The 16,931-nt window shown below is 41.2% G+C and overlaps 1 protein-coding gene across 2 annotated transcripts in view; it reads left to right on the top strand.

The window, feature by feature from the left end:
- Positions 1 to 16,931, top strand: part of NLRP14 (NLR family pyrin domain containing 14) — a 64,804-nt gene that overhangs the window by 43,418 nt on the left and 4,455 nt on the right. The window contains exons 9-12 of one of the 2 annotated variants that reach the window (XM_054438661.2): positions 4,428 to 4,598; positions 6,864 to 7,034; positions 15,641 to 15,811; positions 16,527 to 16,880. In XM_054438661.2, the coding sequence (XP_054294636.2) occupies positions 4,428 to 4,598; positions 6,864 to 7,034; positions 15,641 to 15,811; positions 16,527 to 16,662 (649 nt within the window). In that variant the 3' untranslated portion in view covers positions 16,663 to 16,880. Of the gene's footprint in view, positions 1 to 4,427; positions 4,599 to 6,863; positions 7,035 to 15,640; positions 15,812 to 16,526; positions 16,881 to 16,931 lie in introns of those variants that run through there. The other variant, XM_054438663.2, reaches the window with a different exon arrangement.

Raw genomic sequence — 16,931 nt, 5'->3', positions numbered from 1 at the left:
ATATGTTTAAAATAGTAGAATGTTATGAACACATTCTGTCCCTTGCTTTTTCCCTGTTACCCTTAATGAAGAAGGTGAAAGTGATATTAATAATTGCCATTTATTGTGTCCTAACTCTACTCTGGATCTTGTGTTAAACATGCTTAATTTGCAAAATAGTACCTGATGGTGTCAAATTGACCACCCGATTTTGAGAGGCCTCACTCTACAGGTGAGGAATGTGAGCCTTAGGGAGATAATGCACCTTGCTTAATATCTCACAAGAAAATGATGAATTCAGAACTAAAGCCTACCACCTATCCTAGTCTATAATCTGAGCTCAGAACAGAAATACAGCACTCTGTTGTATGTCTGAATCACATTGTGATTATTCTGTTCATTTTTGTTAGATAATTTTCTAAACATTGAATTAATAAGCAAGGTTTTAATTTGGTCAAATATGGTTAAATTGCCTTCCAGATAGATGTTTATATTCCCAGCAGCAGTCTAGGGACCTGCACTTTAACACCCTCATTGGACATCTACAATCTTTTTGACCTGTATTAATTAAATAGTTGAAAAGTAACTTTTTTTTTTTTTTAAATTTATGAAGTATTTATTGATGATTCTTGGGTGTTTCTCGGAGAGGGGGATATGGGAGGGTCATAGGATAATAGTGGAGAGAAGGTCAGGAGATAAACACATGAACAAAGGTCTCTGGTTTTCCTAGGCAGAGGACCCTGCGGCCTTCTGCAGTGTGTGTGCCCCTGGGTACTGGAGATTAGGGAGTGGTGATGACTCTTAAAGAGCATGCTGCCTTCAAGCATCTGTTTAACAAAGCACGTCTTGCACCGCCCTTAATCCATTTAACCCTGAGTTGACACAGCATATGTTTCAGAGAGCATGGGGCTGGGGGAAAGGCCATAGATCAACAGCACCCCAAGGCAGAAGAATTTCTCCTAGTCAGAACAAAATGGAGTCTCCTATGCCCACCCCTTTCTACACAGACACAGCAACAATCTGATCTCTCCTTCCTTTCCCCACACTTCCCCCCCCTTCCTTTCAACAAAACCGCCATCGTCCTCATGGCCCGCTCCCGATGGTCGCTGTCTCTTCGGAGCTGTTGGGTACACCTCCCAGACAGGGCAGCCGGGCAGAGGCGCTCCTCGCTTCCCAGACGGGGCCTCCCGGGCAGAGGCGCTCCTCACTTCCCAGACGGGGCCGCCCGGGCAGAGGCGCTCCTCTCCTCCCAGACGGGGCGGCCGGGCAGAGGCGCTCCTCGCTTCCCAGACGGGGCCGCCCAGGCAGAGGCGCTCCTCGCTTCCCAGACGGGGCCGCCCGGGCAGAGGCGCTCCTCACTTCCTCCCAGACTGGGTGGCAGCCGGGCAGAGGCGCTCCTCACTTCCTCCCAGACCGGGTGGCAGCCGGGCAGAAGCGCTCCTCACTTCCCAGAGGGGGCGGCCGGGCAGAGGCGCTCCTCACTTCCCAGACGGGGCAGCCGGGCAGAGACGCTCCTCACTTCCTCCCAGACGGGGTGGCGGCCAGGCAGAGGCGCTCCTCACCTCCCAGACAGGGCGGCCGGGCAGAGGCGCTCCTCACTTCCCAGACTGGGCGGCTGGGCAGAGGCGCTCCTCACCTCCTAGACGGGGTGGCCAGGCAGAGGCGCTCCTCACTTCCCAGACGGTGTGGCGGCTGGGCAGAGGCGCTCCTCCCTTCCCAGATGGGGCAGCCAGGCAGAGGCGCTCCTCACTTCCTCCCAGACGGGGTGGCGGCCAGGCAGAGGCACTCCTCACTTCCCAGAGGGGGTGGCCGGGCAGAGGCGCTCCTCACTTCCTCCCAGATGGGGTGGCGGCCAGGCAGAGGCGCTCCTCACTTCCCAGACGGGGTGGCCGGGCAGAGGCGCTCCTCACTTCCCAGACGGGGTGGCCAGGCAGAGGCGCTCCTCACCTCCCAGACGGGGCGGCCGGACAGAGGCGCTCCTCACTTCCCATACGGGGTGGCAGCCGGGCAGAGGCGCTCCTCACTTCCCAGATGGGGCAGCCGGGCAGAGGCGCTCCTCACTTCCTCCCAGACGGGGTGGCGGCCGGGCAGAGGCGCTCCTCACTTCCCAGACGGGGCGGCCGGGCAGAGGTGCTCCTCACTTCCTCCCAGACGGGGTGGCGGCCGGGCAGAGGCGCTCCTCACCTCCCAGACGGGGTGGCCGGGCAGAGGCGCTCCTCCCTTCCCAGACGGAGTGGCCAGGCAGAGGCGCTCCTCACCTCCCAGAGTGGGCGGCCAGGCAGAGGCGCTCCTCACTTCCCAGAGTGGGCGGCCGGGCAGAGGCGCTCCTCACTTCCCATAGGGGGTGGCAGCCAGGCAGAGGCGCTCCTCACTTCCCAGATGGGGCAGCTGGGCAGAGGTGCTCCTCACTTCCTCCCAGACGGGGTGGCGGCCAGGCAGAGGCGCTCCTCACCTCCCAGATGGGGCGGCCGGGCAGAGGCACTCCTCACCTCCCAGACGGGGCGGCTGGGCAGAGGCGCTCCTCACCTCCCAGAAGGGGCGGCTGGGCAGAGGCGCTCCTCACTTCCCATATGGGGTGGCAGCCGGGCAGAGGCGCTCCTCACTTCCCAGACGGGGTGGCGGCCAGGCAGAGGCGCTCCTCACCTCCCAGATGGGGTGGCCGGGCAGAGGTGCTCCTCATCTCCCAAATAGGGCAGCCGGGCAGAGGTGCTCCTTACTTCCTCCCAGACGGGGTGGCGGCCGGGCAGAGGCACTCCTCACCTCCCAGACGGGGCGGCCGGGCAGAGGCGCTCCTCACTTCCTCCCAGACGGGGTGGCGGCCGGGCAGAGGCGCTCCTCACCTCCCAGAAGGGGTGGCCAGGCAGAGGCGCTCCTCACCTCCCAGACGGGGCAGCCGGGCAGAGGCGCTCCTCCCTTCCTCCCAGACGGGGTGGCAGCCGGGCAGAGGCGCTCCTCACATCCCAGACGGTGGGCGGCCGGGCAGAGGCGCTCCTCACTTCCCAGATAGGGCGGCCGGGCAGAGGGGCTCCTCACATCCCAGACGATGGGCGGCCAGGCAGAGATGCTCCTCACTTCCTAGACGGGTTGGCGGCGGGGCAGAGGCTGTAATCTTAGAACTTTAAGAGGCCAAGGCAGGAGGCTGGTAGGTGGAGGTTGCAGCGAGCCGAGATCACACCACTGCACTCCAGCCTGAGCACCATTGAGCATTGAGTTAGTGAGACTCTGTCTGCAATCCCAGCACCTCGGGAGGCCGAGGCAGGCAGATCACTCGAGGCCAGGAGCTGGAGACCAGCCCGGTCAACACGGCGAAACCCCGTCTCCACCAAAAATACAAAAACCATTCAGGCGTGGTGGCGCAGGCCGAGGCGGGAGAGTCACAGGAGCCCGAGGCAGGGAGGTTGCGGCGAGCCGGATCATGGCAGTACAGTCCAGCTTCGATAACAGCGGGAGACCAAAAAAAGGAGAGGGAGACCGAAGAAAGGGGAGAGGGAGAGGGAGCCGAAGAAAGGGGAGAGGGAGAGGGAGAGGGGAGAGGGAGGGGGGAGGGGGAGGGAGAGGGAGAGGGGAGAGGGAGGGGGGAGGGGGAGGGGAAGGGAGAGGGAGAGGGAGAGGGAACTTTTAAAGTAATTTAAATCTTGAGCATCTTTTCAGATGTTTTTGGCCTTTTATATTTAGGAATTTCCTCTTCATAGGCTGTTTTTTTCTGATGTTTTCTATTATATATGTTATATCTTATGGTTATTAATATCACATATACATTATTGTTTTTTATATATTACAAACAATTTTCTTAGCAAGTTTTATTTCTAACTTTCTTTATGGTCATTTTTAGAATAGATAAGTTTAAAATTTTTTGTGATGTCAAATTCTTCCTCATGACCTCAAGAAGTTTTGTCATAATTGGAAGTACCTTTCTTTTAAAAAAAAATACATGTATGTCATCTCATACTCTTTATGGTTTAATTTTAACATTTACATGTTAAATTATTCCAAATTTATTTTGTTATAAGGCTTAAACTTATTTTCCCCCATATATCAGATCTATTGTACAAAAACAATAATGGCATAATATGGATTTTCCTTACTGTTTGAAAATGCCACTTCTATTACGTACAAAGAGCACTTACTTTATTATTATTACTCTTATTCTACTCCATCTGCCTGTTCTTCTAGTCCATGGAGCTACTTCTACAACAGAGTACTATGTATATGTGTAATGTAACGAGGTTAGCATTTAATTTATTTTAAGAAAAATGCTGAAGAATATGAGTCTAGTTTGTAGCATATATCTGTTTCCCAAGTGAGACAGGCTGGCAGTGAGGGTGTTTCATCTGAGATGGAATGTTGGCAAATAGATAAGGGATCAAATCATGAAATCTCTTCAAAGAAAGAAATCTCTGGACAGTACAGCAATGATTCCATCTTTCTTCACATTGTCCTTCCTGTAGGCTGAGGCGTTGCCATTTCACTTCACTTAGCAGTGAATATCTGTCAACTTCTCTTCTACACAACAAGAGCCTGACGCATCTGGATCTAGGATCAAACTGGCTACAAGACAATGGAGTGAAGCTTCTGTGTGATGTCTTTCGGCATCCAAGCTGTAATCTTCAGGACTTGGAGTAGGTTTTCTGTTGCTTTACTTTTGTGTAGTTTCAACAACAGAGTGTCTGGGGAGATACTGAAAGAAAGGCTGAGAACCGAGTGTCTATCAGAGAAAAGAATATACACCTAATTTTCCCTCTCTCTTCTGCCTGAAACAAGCTGGAGAAGTCTGCTCATCAGATTTTTAAAAATAATTACCATAGTAATTCTAATAAACTTTCCTCAGGTAATGAGGACCAGAGGCATCAGGCTGAACAGTGGCCATTTTATTCTTTCCTTGGTTGTGCCCCAGTGAATCTACTGTGTGTCCTCTACTTTTAATCCAGAAGCTGAAATTGTTCTCTACTAGTTTTTCTCTTAGATTTATATTTAAACTCAGGTTTATAATCAGGTCAACTTTCAAAGAAATTGGGAAGGAGATTTTTACAATATCCTACAATCTATTGCTGAACAGTGGCCATTTTATTCTTTCCTTGGTTGTGCCCTAGTGAATCTACCGTGTGTCCTCTACTTTTATCCATGAAGCTGAAATTGTGCTCTACTAGTTTTTCTTTTAGATTTATATTTAAACTCAGGTTATAATTAAGTCAACTGTCAAATAAATGGAAAGGGGATTTTTAACAATATCCTACACATTTTTAAACTCCAACCATTTTCATAATGTTATGTTTTCTTAGTCTGTGAGCAGATATGCGTACATATCCATTGCATGTGTATACATAATTGTGATTGCTTTATGGACATGATTTGGGGTTTCCTTTTCACTTGATAGTATTTCAGAAATACATTTATCAAGGTGTGCATACTGAGAATAAAAAAAGAAATACATTTAAATACTTATTTCAAATTATCTTCTTGATTATTTTAATGACTGTATGGTATTTAGTATTTCATTGCATAAATACTTTGGCCAGCATGAATCAAAACAGAGGCATCACTTAGCAACCTCAGCTCACTTTCCTACCAGGGCCTCCCAAGTGACCAGTAACTTCTGTGAGTCATTAATGGTCTAACCCCAACATAGTTTTTTAGATCTATAAAGTCAAGCTCTTTGGTAGACCCAGAAGTATTTGTCTTGACCAGACTGACTCATGATAACTAAACTTCCAAGTGAGTTTAATAGTTTAATGTGACATCTATAAACACGAAGGCAATTACACTGTAGGGTTCAATAAATACGTTTACTTACTTTAGGAAAATGTAGATGATATGGGTTACTATGTGATTCTCTGGAATTTCGTTGATCATTATTCAACTGGAAGACAAAGTTTTACTTAATGGATATTGTTAAATCCAATGTCTTCATTTAACTACAGAGGTATAATTTCTAAGTGACCTATATACTCAAGGTCTTTGCTAGCCCACTTTCTGTCCTTAGCATTGCTGTAAACAAAGCTGTACTTTCTTAGTTACCTTCCAAAGCCTCTATGCAGACCATGTCAATTCTCTTAACCAATATTTTCAACCAATATGAACTAGATGCTGAGGGAACTAAAAGTCACTAAGGTGATGCTTTTGTCCCCAAATAACATAAAATGCTGATAACAGGGAAATAAATATAAAGCAAATTACAATATATTCCATACGTTGTTATAAGGATATGACAACAGTCTCAGGGATTAAGGCTTGGACTTCTCAGTGGAGACAGAGTTACTTTAGGCTAGAGAAATGATGAAGATTCTGTTATGTGGGAATATGCTAAACAGAAGGAAAGGAGAGAGAATAGAAGAGAAACAACAACAAATATGGTTTAGTTGGAGAAAAATGCATGTGTATGATTAGAGAATAATGTGGGGAAAAATATGGAAAGAGAAAGCTTGAGGCCAGATTGTGAGTGCTCTTGAATACTATGCAAAGGACCTGGAATAAATATCTTTTTATATGTAGCTTTCTTCTTTGAAGATAATACTTTGAGATAGATTCCAGGAAACTTTTTTCACTTAAAGGTATATTAAAAACTGAAAGCACAGAGATCGATGCTTGGGAAAGTTTATATTCTTTTTTTTAAATATTGGTAAAAATAAATGTTTATACCCTTGATTTTTAAAGCTCTGTAGATAACAACCTGTTTGTGGAAGAAAACAGTTTTACCTGCTGGTTTCTTCTGCTCATTAAGAAATCCCATCGTTTTTACTGATAAATTAGACCCTCCCATGCATGTCCTGGATTGTAGATAGAAAAGAGAGAGAAAAGAGGTTCAAATACCTGTGTATATCTCCTAGGAAGAAACTTATTTAGCCTCACAATGGAAGGATTCACTTTTCCTATTGTAATTCTTACAGATTGATGGGCTGTGTTCTCACTAATGCATGTTGTCTGGATCTGGCTTCTGTTATTCTGATCAACCCAAACCTGAGGAGTCTGGACCTTGGGAACAACGATTTGCAGGATGATGGAGTGAAAATTCTATGTGACGCTTTGAGACATCCAAACTGTAACATTCAGAGGCTCGGGTGAGTTCATAGTTTTCCATTAGGAAAATGATGCCTATTTGGTAGCTAGTATAGCTAGAAGATATTTAGTGTATGGAGAGAGGATAAAAACTAAATGGGGCTAGAAGGTAAGTTACTCTCAGAAATAAGAATCTAAATTTCAAATAAATGGATCAATGTACTGCATGTTCTTTAGTGTAGAAGCCATATTTCACATTTCTTTGTGTCCCCTTTAGTACCTTGGACAGATACTTAGTACGCAAGTGGTACCTGGTTTGGGTCTTCATGTTCTGTCATCCTTCAGATAGTCCACTTGTCTTTGCATTAATTTTTTAAATTAAATTGAAGATTTTTACTAATTATCTTCTATCTGTAAAATACTATGTTCTTAAGGAGCTTGTAATAAAATCACATTCTGTGTTGTGGACATTTCTTATGTTCAATTCTGTATTTAGATTTTTATTTAATTTTGAACTGATATTGGCTAGTACATTTTCACTTATACAACATGAATTATTGACCTCAGGGTCAAGAATTGTGCTCTATGTGTGGGAAGCTCAGACATAATGACATGTACCATCCTTTAGAAATTTAACAATCTTCCAGAGAAATCTCCCCTGACTCTTCCAAGAAAATGAAGCTTTTATATTTACATTGACTATATATTTTTATAATAGCAATGATGATGATGTAACTGTTAGGTCTGAGATTTAATTTTATCCTACTTACAACCTAATAAATTTACCGGTTACTGTTTCATGGATGCTGGCCAAAAAACAAAACCAAACCCACAAGGCTCTTATCAGAGACAAAGGACTTTATTGCTTGTAGCAGAGCAAGAGCATGAGTATTAGCATGTTTGTGTCAGTTCCTTTTGTCCCCCAAGTCTCACAGGGCTGATGAAGAGGGTCCAGATGGATGCCTGCACATGCAATGAGATTGAGAGACTAGGATTTTACAGGAGGCAGTAATAAGCCTGCTCTTTGTCCCCCAAGGTTGCTCATTATAAACACAACCCTGGAAAATGGCCCAGGTAAAGCGTTGTCAGGGCCTTGCATTTTTGTTAGCAAACATGTAGCAGAGAGAAAGACCTATGGAAGAATATCTCCCCAAAATATCTACCCCTTGTTTCTACGCAGTAAAATCTTGGCTTCTACATTTATGCAGCCAAAAGACACATGAAAAAATGCTCACCATCACTGGCCATCAGAGAAATGCAAATCAAAACCACAATGAGATACCATCTCACACCAGTTAGAATGGCGATCATTAAAAAGTCAGGAAACAACAGGTGCTGGAGAGGATGTGGAGAAATAGGAACACTTTTACACTGTTGGTGGGACTGTAAACTAGTTCAACCCTTGTGGAAGTCAGTGTGGCGATTCCTCAGGGATCTAGAACTAGAAATTCCATTCGACCCAGCCATCCCATTACTGGGTATATACCCAAAGGACTATAAATCATGCTGCTATAAAGACACATGCACACGTATGTTTATTGCGGCATTATTCACAATAGCAAAGACTTGGAACCAACCCAAATGTCCAACAATGATAGACTGGATTAAGAAAATGTGGCACATCTACACCATGGAATACTATGCAGCCATAAGAAATGATGAGTTCATGTCCTTTGTAGGGACATGGATGAAATTGGAAATCATCATTCTCAGTAAACTATCACAAGAACAAAAAACCAAACACCGCATATTCTCACTCATAGGTGGGAATTGAACAATGAGAACACATGGACACAGGAAGGGGAACATCACACTTCAGGGACTGTTGTGGGTTGGGGGGAGGGAGGAGGGATAACATTGGGAGATATACCTAATGCTAGATGACGAGTTGGTGGGTGCAGTGCACCAGCATGGCACATGTATACATATGTAACTTACTGCACATTGGGCACATGTACCATAAAACCTAAAGTATAATAATAATAATAATAATAATAATTACAATAAAAGAAAAAAAAAAAAAAAAAAAATCTTGGCTTCTGGTGAATTTTCACATAAATATGCTACTCCATTGGCCACTCTGATTAACGGAGACTGGGACCAAATCTGTCCAATTAATCTCATCTACCATTTAATTAAGGCCACTAATAACAAAACTCCAAGCATGGGATGAGCCCAACTTGTAGTATTGATTTCAAACATTCCCACAGGGGTCTGACTCAGTCAACTGAGTAAGTCCCAGGAAGGACTACTAGGTCTTTTATGCATTAGAACCCATACAAGGGAATCTAAAATGAGCTGCCATTCTTTGGTGTCACTGGCAATAAATAAATAAAGATGGGCCAAAAGCAGCCCTCCTCCCCAGTAAAGAGACAGTTAGCAGCCCACTCTTCCCCACATGCAAACATGTAACTGAAAGGAGTAGAGGTCACTCTAATTTTGGATTTGCTGTTATATTTTATTTGGTTAGCCTTGCACTAGTTTGGTTAAGCCAGGTGAGCAGTCTCATTGGTAGTTGTAGCTTCCTCATTCTCATACGTGGTGTATTCCAAGGCTGTTCTGGCAAGAGAAGCTTGCAGATTTGTATCAAATTGAAACAAGGTTGTGCTAGTGATTGTGTTTGTATACATATGATAAGGTTCCACATTAGGAGGTTGCTATTGATGGCATCAGGCACAGCAAAGTAGTTCAGGACCTGCTACGTCTACATGAGATTTTCTATTTTCATAGTATATAGACAGGCATGACAAACCAGGCCATGGGGGTCAGTCTGTCAGCTGCAGTTGCTGCTTAGACTCCACAGACCACATAATTATTTTGCCAGGCTGAAGTGTTGGATCTAGGAGAAAAAAGCGTGAATTGTTCTCCTCACTCTCCACACCTCCAGGTTCTAAGGTGTTCTGTTCCAAATATTGTTGCTGCTCTTCCCCAACACCGATGAAATCAGTTTGTGCCATCCCAGTGGCTAGAACTTCACCTATTCTCCAATTATCCTTTACTTGCATGGAGACCTTTGGTCTGGAGGAATCATACAAATGGGAGAGAGAGAAAAGCATCTTTACAATATTTACAGAAACCCATTATATCTTATACATTATATACCAATTCTATATTATCTCTGAAATATCAAAGGCAAATTATGAAGCTTCGGAGCCTCTAACTTTTAAAAACATAGGTAGCTGTAAAGTTCAATTTTATAATTTTCCTATATACTCTTTTTTTTCCAGCAAAAAGTATTGAAATTTTTCTCCCCTCTGCTTGGTAGGGACATCTTTGTTATAAACCACATTTTCACTGGTGCGTGGATCTGTTCCTGGGTTCTGTTTTCTTTTCCACTGACCTGTTTGTAATTCCCAGTTCTAACAATGCTGTCTTAATTAATATAGCTCTATAATAAGCCCTGATACCCACTACAGCAATTCTTCCCATCTTCTTAAAGAGAATTTTGGCTCTCTTTCCCTTTTACATTTGCAAATAAATTGGAAATATCAACTTATCAAGTTACATACATATGTACTGCCCCCCAACCTACCTATATGTTGGTGTATTGAATCAAATTGCATTAAATCTATCAGTGAGTCTCCTGGTACACCAAAAAGACATATCTCACTTATTTAGGTCTATCAATAAAGCTTAGTAATTTTTTCTTGAGTGGTCTTGTATTTTGTTACTGGTTAACTTTATTCCAAAGTGCTTGCTATATTTCATGCTGTTGTAAATGATTGTTTTAGTTATTTTTTCATTGTGTTTACACATAGAAACATAGGAGTTTTTAAAGTTGGTTACTTATCCAATAGCCTGCCACATTCTCTTGCTTATCCTAGTTGCTAATTTGTAGATACTTTTGTATTTTTTAGGTATACAATCACATCATTTGGGAATAATACAATGTAGTTGTTTTTTCCTTTTCTGTTCTTATATTCTTTTTTCCTTTTTTTACATGCCTTAGTAACTGTTAATATATGTGATATAATGTTAATATGTCTGGGGAAAATGAACTTTCATATGTTGTTCACAATGTTTAAAGCACAACTTCAGTGTTCACCAATTTATCAATTTAAGGAAATTGCCTTCTACACCTAGTTTTCTAGGAGTATTCTTTTTCTTTTTTTAAATTATACTTTAAGTTCTGGGATACATGTGCAGAATGTGCAGGTTTGTTACATAGGTATACATGTGCCATGGTGGTTTGCTGCACCCATCAACCCATCATCTATATTAAGTATTTCTCCTAATGCTATCCCTCTGCTAGCCTCCCATCCCCCAACAGGCCCTGGTATGTGATGTTCCCCTCTGTGTGTCCATGTCTTCTCATTGTTCAGCTCCCACTTAAAAGTGAGAAGATGGGATGTTGGATTTTCTGTTCTTGTGTTAGTTTGCTGAGAATGATGGTTTCCAGTTTCATCCATGTCCCTGCAAAGGACATGAACTCATCATTTTTTATGGCTGCATAGTATTCCATAGTGTATATGTGCCACATTTTCTTTATCCAGTCTATCATTGATTGGCATTTGGGTTGGTGCCAAGCTTTTGATATTGCGAATGGTGCTGCAATAAACATACCTGTGCATGTGTCTTTATGGTAGAATGATTTCTAATCCTTTGGGTGTATGCACAGTAATGGGATTGCTGGATCAAATGTTATTTCTGGTTCTAGATCCTTGAGGTATCACCACACTGTCTTCCACAATGGTTGAACAAATTTAAATTCTCACCAACAGTGTGAAAGTGTTCCTGTTTCTCCACATCCTCTCCAGCATCTGTTGTTTCCTGACTTTTTAATGATCACCATTCTAATTGGCATGAGATGGTATCTCACTGTGGTTTTGATTTGCATTTCTCTAATGGCCAGTGATGATGAGCTTTTTTTCATATGTTTGTTGGCCACATAAATGCCTTCTTTTGAGAAGTGTCTGTTCATATCCTTTGCCCACTTTTTGATGGGGTTGTTTTTTTCTTGTCAATTTGTTTAAATTCAGATTCTGAATATTTGTCAGATGGATAGATTGCAAAAACTTTCTCCCATTATGCGGGTTGCCTGTTCACTCTGATGACAGTTTCTTTTGCTGTACAGAAGCTCTTTAGTTTAATTAGATCCCGTTTGTCAATTTTGGCGTTTGTTGCCATTGCTTTTGGTGTTTTAGTCATGAAGTCTTTGTCCATGCGTATGTCCTGAATGGTATTGCCTAGGTTTTCTTGTAGGGTTTTGATGGTTTTAGGTCTTATGTTTAAGTCTTTAATCCATCTTGAGTTAATTTTTGTATAATGTGTAAGGAAGGGGTCCAGTTTCAGTTTTCTGCATATGGCTAGCCAGTTTTCCCAACACCATTTATTAAATAGGGACTCCTTTCCCTATTGCATGTTTTTGTCAGGTTTGTCAAAGGTCAAATGGTTGTAGATGTATGGTGATATTTCTGAGGCCTTTGTTCTGTTCCATTGGTCTATATATCTGTTTTGGTACCAGTACCATGCTGTTTTGGTTACTGTAGTCTTGTAGAATAGTTTGAAGTCAGGTAGCATGATGGCTCCAGCTTCGTTCTTTTTGCTTAAGATTGTCTTGGCTATACGGGCTCTTTTTTGGTTCCACATGAAATTTAAAGTAGTTTTTTCTAATTCTGAGAAGAAAGTCAATAGTAGCTTGATGGGGATAGCATTGAATCTATAAATTACTTTGAGCAGTTTGGCCATTTTCATGATACTGATTCTTCCTATCCATGAGCATGGAATATTTTTCCATTTGTTTGTGTCCTCTGTTATTTCCTTGAGAAGTGGTTTGTAGTTCTCCCTTGAAGAGGTCCTTCACATCCCTTGTAAGTTGTATTCCTAGGTATTTTATTCTCTTTGTAGCAATTGTGAATGGGAGTTCACTCGTGATTTGGCTCTGTCTGTTATTGGTGTATAGGAATGCTTGTGATTTTTGCACATTGATTTTGTATCCTGAGACTTTGCTGAAGTTGCTTATCCTTGAAGAATTTTGCCAAATGTGATGAATCACATCGATATAATATGCATTATATCAACCTTGCATTTTTGGAGTAAAATCAACTTGGACATATCTCCTATGTACATTGTGTAATTTACTTTGTTAATGTTAATATTAGTGACAGCATTTAACCATTTTGTTCATAATGGAGAGAGGTTATAATTTCTTTTGCAGTCTTCATTAAGTTTTTGTATCAAAATTACAGTATTTTCATGAGTTCAGGAGTGTTCCCTATCTTTTAGTTTCCTGAGAAGATTTTTGTAAGATTGGAATTATTTCTTCCTTGAATTTTGTAAAAATTTCTGGTGAAGCTGTCTAACAGGGAGTTTCTTTGTATGTAGGATTTTTGACTTCTGATTCAATTTTTTAAATAATTATTTAGGTTTTCTCTTTCTCATAGAGTACTTTTTAGTAAGTATATATTGTTGATTTTATCTATTACATCTAAATTTTAAAACATATTGGCAAGCATCTAGTATTTTATTATTTGCTTAACTTCTTAATCATCTATAGTGATGTGTTTTTTCTCATTTCTGATATTGAATTTGACTCTTTATTTTTTATTCAAAGAACACAACATTGATCCACTCTGTTGTACGTCTACATTCTATTTCATTAATTTCTGTTTTTATCTTATTTTTTTTCTTGTACTTTTGTTGGGTTTATTTTACCATTTACTAAATTCTTGAGTTGTATGCTTAGACATACATATTCCCTTTCTTCTTCTCCAACAAAGATATTTAAGATTACAACTTCCCTTCAAGTGACTGCATTAACTTAATCATAAAATTTTGATATTGTATGCAGTGTTTTTATTATTTTTGAGTCCACAATATTTGTAAACTTCCCTAGAACTTTTTTCTTCAACTAATAGGTTATTTTTAAACATACTCCTTAATTTTCAAACATGAGGCTTTTCTTTTTTATTCAGTCTGTAGAATTGTTGTCTGAGAACATACTGTGCATGAGTACAGTTCTTTGAAGTTTGTTGTCATTTGCTACATGACTTTTTAAACATACTTAAGAACATGAAAAATTGTTATTTCTAATTTAATTTTTATTTTTTTCTAAGTACAGGGTCTTTTTCTTTCACCCAGGCTGGAGTGCAGTGATGTGATCATAGCTCACTGTAGACTTCAATCACCTAGGCAACCAAGCCTCCCAGCCTCATGAATAGCTGGGACTACAGGTGTGCACTACCACGTCTGGCTATTTTTTTCTTCTTTTTGGGTAGAGATGAGGTCTTGCTCTGTTACCCAAGCTGGTCTTGAATTCCTGGCCTCAAGCTACTCTGTTCCCTTGGCCTCCCAAAGTGCTGGTATTACAGGTGCCAGCTACTGTGCCCGGGCAGTTGCAGCATTCTGTATCAGTTAATTAAGATTATTAGTTCTGTTTATTTAAATTTTAGTGATTTTTTTTCCAGATAACTCAGTTACTGTGAAAAATGTTAAAATTTTCGTTAAAATTCTAGATTTGAGTCTTTCACTTTGCAGTTCTGTTCATTTCTGTCTTCTATATTTTGACTATAATTTGTGACTGAAAATATAAAATGATTATATTTCCTGATGAATTCATGATAACACTTTGTTTTACGATGCTTTTTCCCCTAAGGAAGATTTTGTGTGATATTTACATACCCTGTCTCATAATTAGTGGGACCATCTCTTCATCACATAAATGTGATCACTTAACAAAAAAAAAGTTTTGTATGCTCAGCATCTATATAGGTACTCAGTTGTTCAATGGCCAGGTAAACATAAGGTGAAAATTAGATTCAAATTGTTTAGGAGAATGTTAGATGCAGAAGGCTGAGTTTGACATACTTCCTCAGTTCACATATATACTATTAACAGCTTGTACAGAGGCCCTTGGCTGACAGATGGGTGAGTTGGTTAATTTATCTCCATTAGCCATTCTCTTTCCCACCTATAGGCAGCTGACCTAATGTATTCGAAATATGCCATATAATTGCATTTTTATTTGCATCAATGGCATGATGCTAGAGACCTTATGATATTTCTTGCTTATTTTATTTTATTTTTTTGAGACGGGGTCTCACTCTGTAGCTCAGGCTGGAATGCAGTGGTGCGATCTCAGCTCACTGCAACCTCCGCCTCCTGGGTTCAAGCGATTCTCCTCCCTCAGCCTCCCAAGCAGCTGGGATTACAGGCGCATACCACCACCCCCAGCTAATTTTTGTATCTTTAGTAGAGACGAGGTTTCACCATGTTGGCCTGGTTGGTCTCAAACTCCTGACCTCAGATGATCTGCCCACCTCAGCCTCCCAAAGTTCTGGGATTACAGGCATGAGCCACCATGCCTGGCCTATTCCTTGCTTTTTAAACACTCACTACCAAGCTTCCAATATCTAGTTATAGTGATGTATTTTTAGTGATGTTCAAGGATTCAACTGCTTCCTAGTATTTTGTAATGTGCTTGCATATTTTATTTATTCCTTAATAATTACGAATTTGTAATTCATGATTTTAGAAGGGATAAGTTCAGCCTAGAAATATCTGGTAATAGTGAATATTATAGATACTTATAGTCCTTGAATTTATACTAACTGTGCTCATTTTTTAAAGTTTCTGGAATTATCCTCCATTCTGAGTTCACAGATCTCTTGTGGGCTTTGTTGTGTCATCGAATAAATTCATTTTTATCTTTTGTCTCTCTTCTCTACAGGTTGGAATACTGTGGTTTGACATCACTTTGCTGTCAAGATCTCTCATCTGCTCTTATCTGCAATAAAAGACTGATAAAAATGAATCTGACACAGAATACCTTAGGATATGAAGGAATTGTGAAGTTATATAAAGTCTTGAAGTCTCCTAAGTGTAAACTACAAGTTCTAGGGTAAGTCTCCGTTGGCTTCTCAGGGAAAGTATTTCCTGTAATGAGGGATTTGGGGAGCCACTCATTAATACAGGCCTCAGAATCAACCTAATTGTGTATCCTTGGGTATTTTCTAGACACTTATTTGTTTTTCTCTCATAGAACACTGAGTTTTGAGAGACACAATATAGCATAGTGATTAAATATTGAGCACCCTGGAACCAGCCTAGATGAGTTTGAATTCTGACCCTACCACTTACTAAATGTTTAATTAAGGCTAGTCCCCCATCACTCTTTGTTTTGATTTGCTTATCAGTAAAATGGGTGAAATTACAAAATCTACCCATAAGGTTATCGTGAGGATCTGAGTCAATATAGGCCAAGTACTTAGAACGGTGCCTTGCATGATAATAAACAATAAATATGTTAGCTGTTTTCATTATTATCAGTAGTAATATTAATTTTGCTTGGATAGCAAAAGGCTCTTGAAGGATCCTTTTTAATTTTAATTGGTTTCTCTTTCTCTTCTGTTAATTTATTCTATCTTCCTTCAACTGCTTTATCTCCCTCACTGTATCTCTCTCAGTTCCCTTCCCCACTCCTCACCCATGTTATAATATTATCTCTCTATTTTAACAGAACAGTTTTTTTGTCCTGAAATAAATCCTTTACAGAGAAAGAGGAGGGCTGTAGGGAAATTGAATGCAGGAAAAGAGATGTTCCCTTGTTTTCTCAGGTTGTGCAAAGAGGCATTTGATGAGGAAGCCCAGAAGCTGCTGGAAGCTGTGGGAGTTAGCAATCCACACTTAATCATTAAGCCAGATTGTAATTATCATAATGAAGAAGATGTGTCTTGGTGGCGGTGTTTCTGATTTGAAGAAACTGACATTCCTTTAAAAATATAAATATAAATACATACATACATAGATACATACCCAGACTTGGGTGCTTAGCTTCAGACACTCTATGCCCAGAGACAGTGCATTTGGCAGCTGTCAGATACCATTCTTCTACTTCTCTGTAAAATGTCTGTTCTACTTCACACAGTGGTCGAGAGGCTAAAATAAAATGAAAAGCATAAAACTCTCTGAAAAGTATGTTTTTAATTGGATACAGAGCTTAAGAATGCAGGTAAGGGAAG

The sequence above is a fragment of the Pongo pygmaeus genome, chromosome 9 (assembly GCF_028885625.2).
Source record: "Pongo pygmaeus isolate AG05252 chromosome 9, NHGRI_mPonPyg2-v2.0_pri, whole genome shotgun sequence".
NCBI classification, from domain to species: Eukaryota; Metazoa; Chordata; class Mammalia; order Primates; family Hominidae; genus Pongo; species Pongo pygmaeus.
The sequence above is the reverse complement of the archived record's forward strand: the minus strand, read 5'-3'. Positions and strand labels throughout refer to the sequence as shown.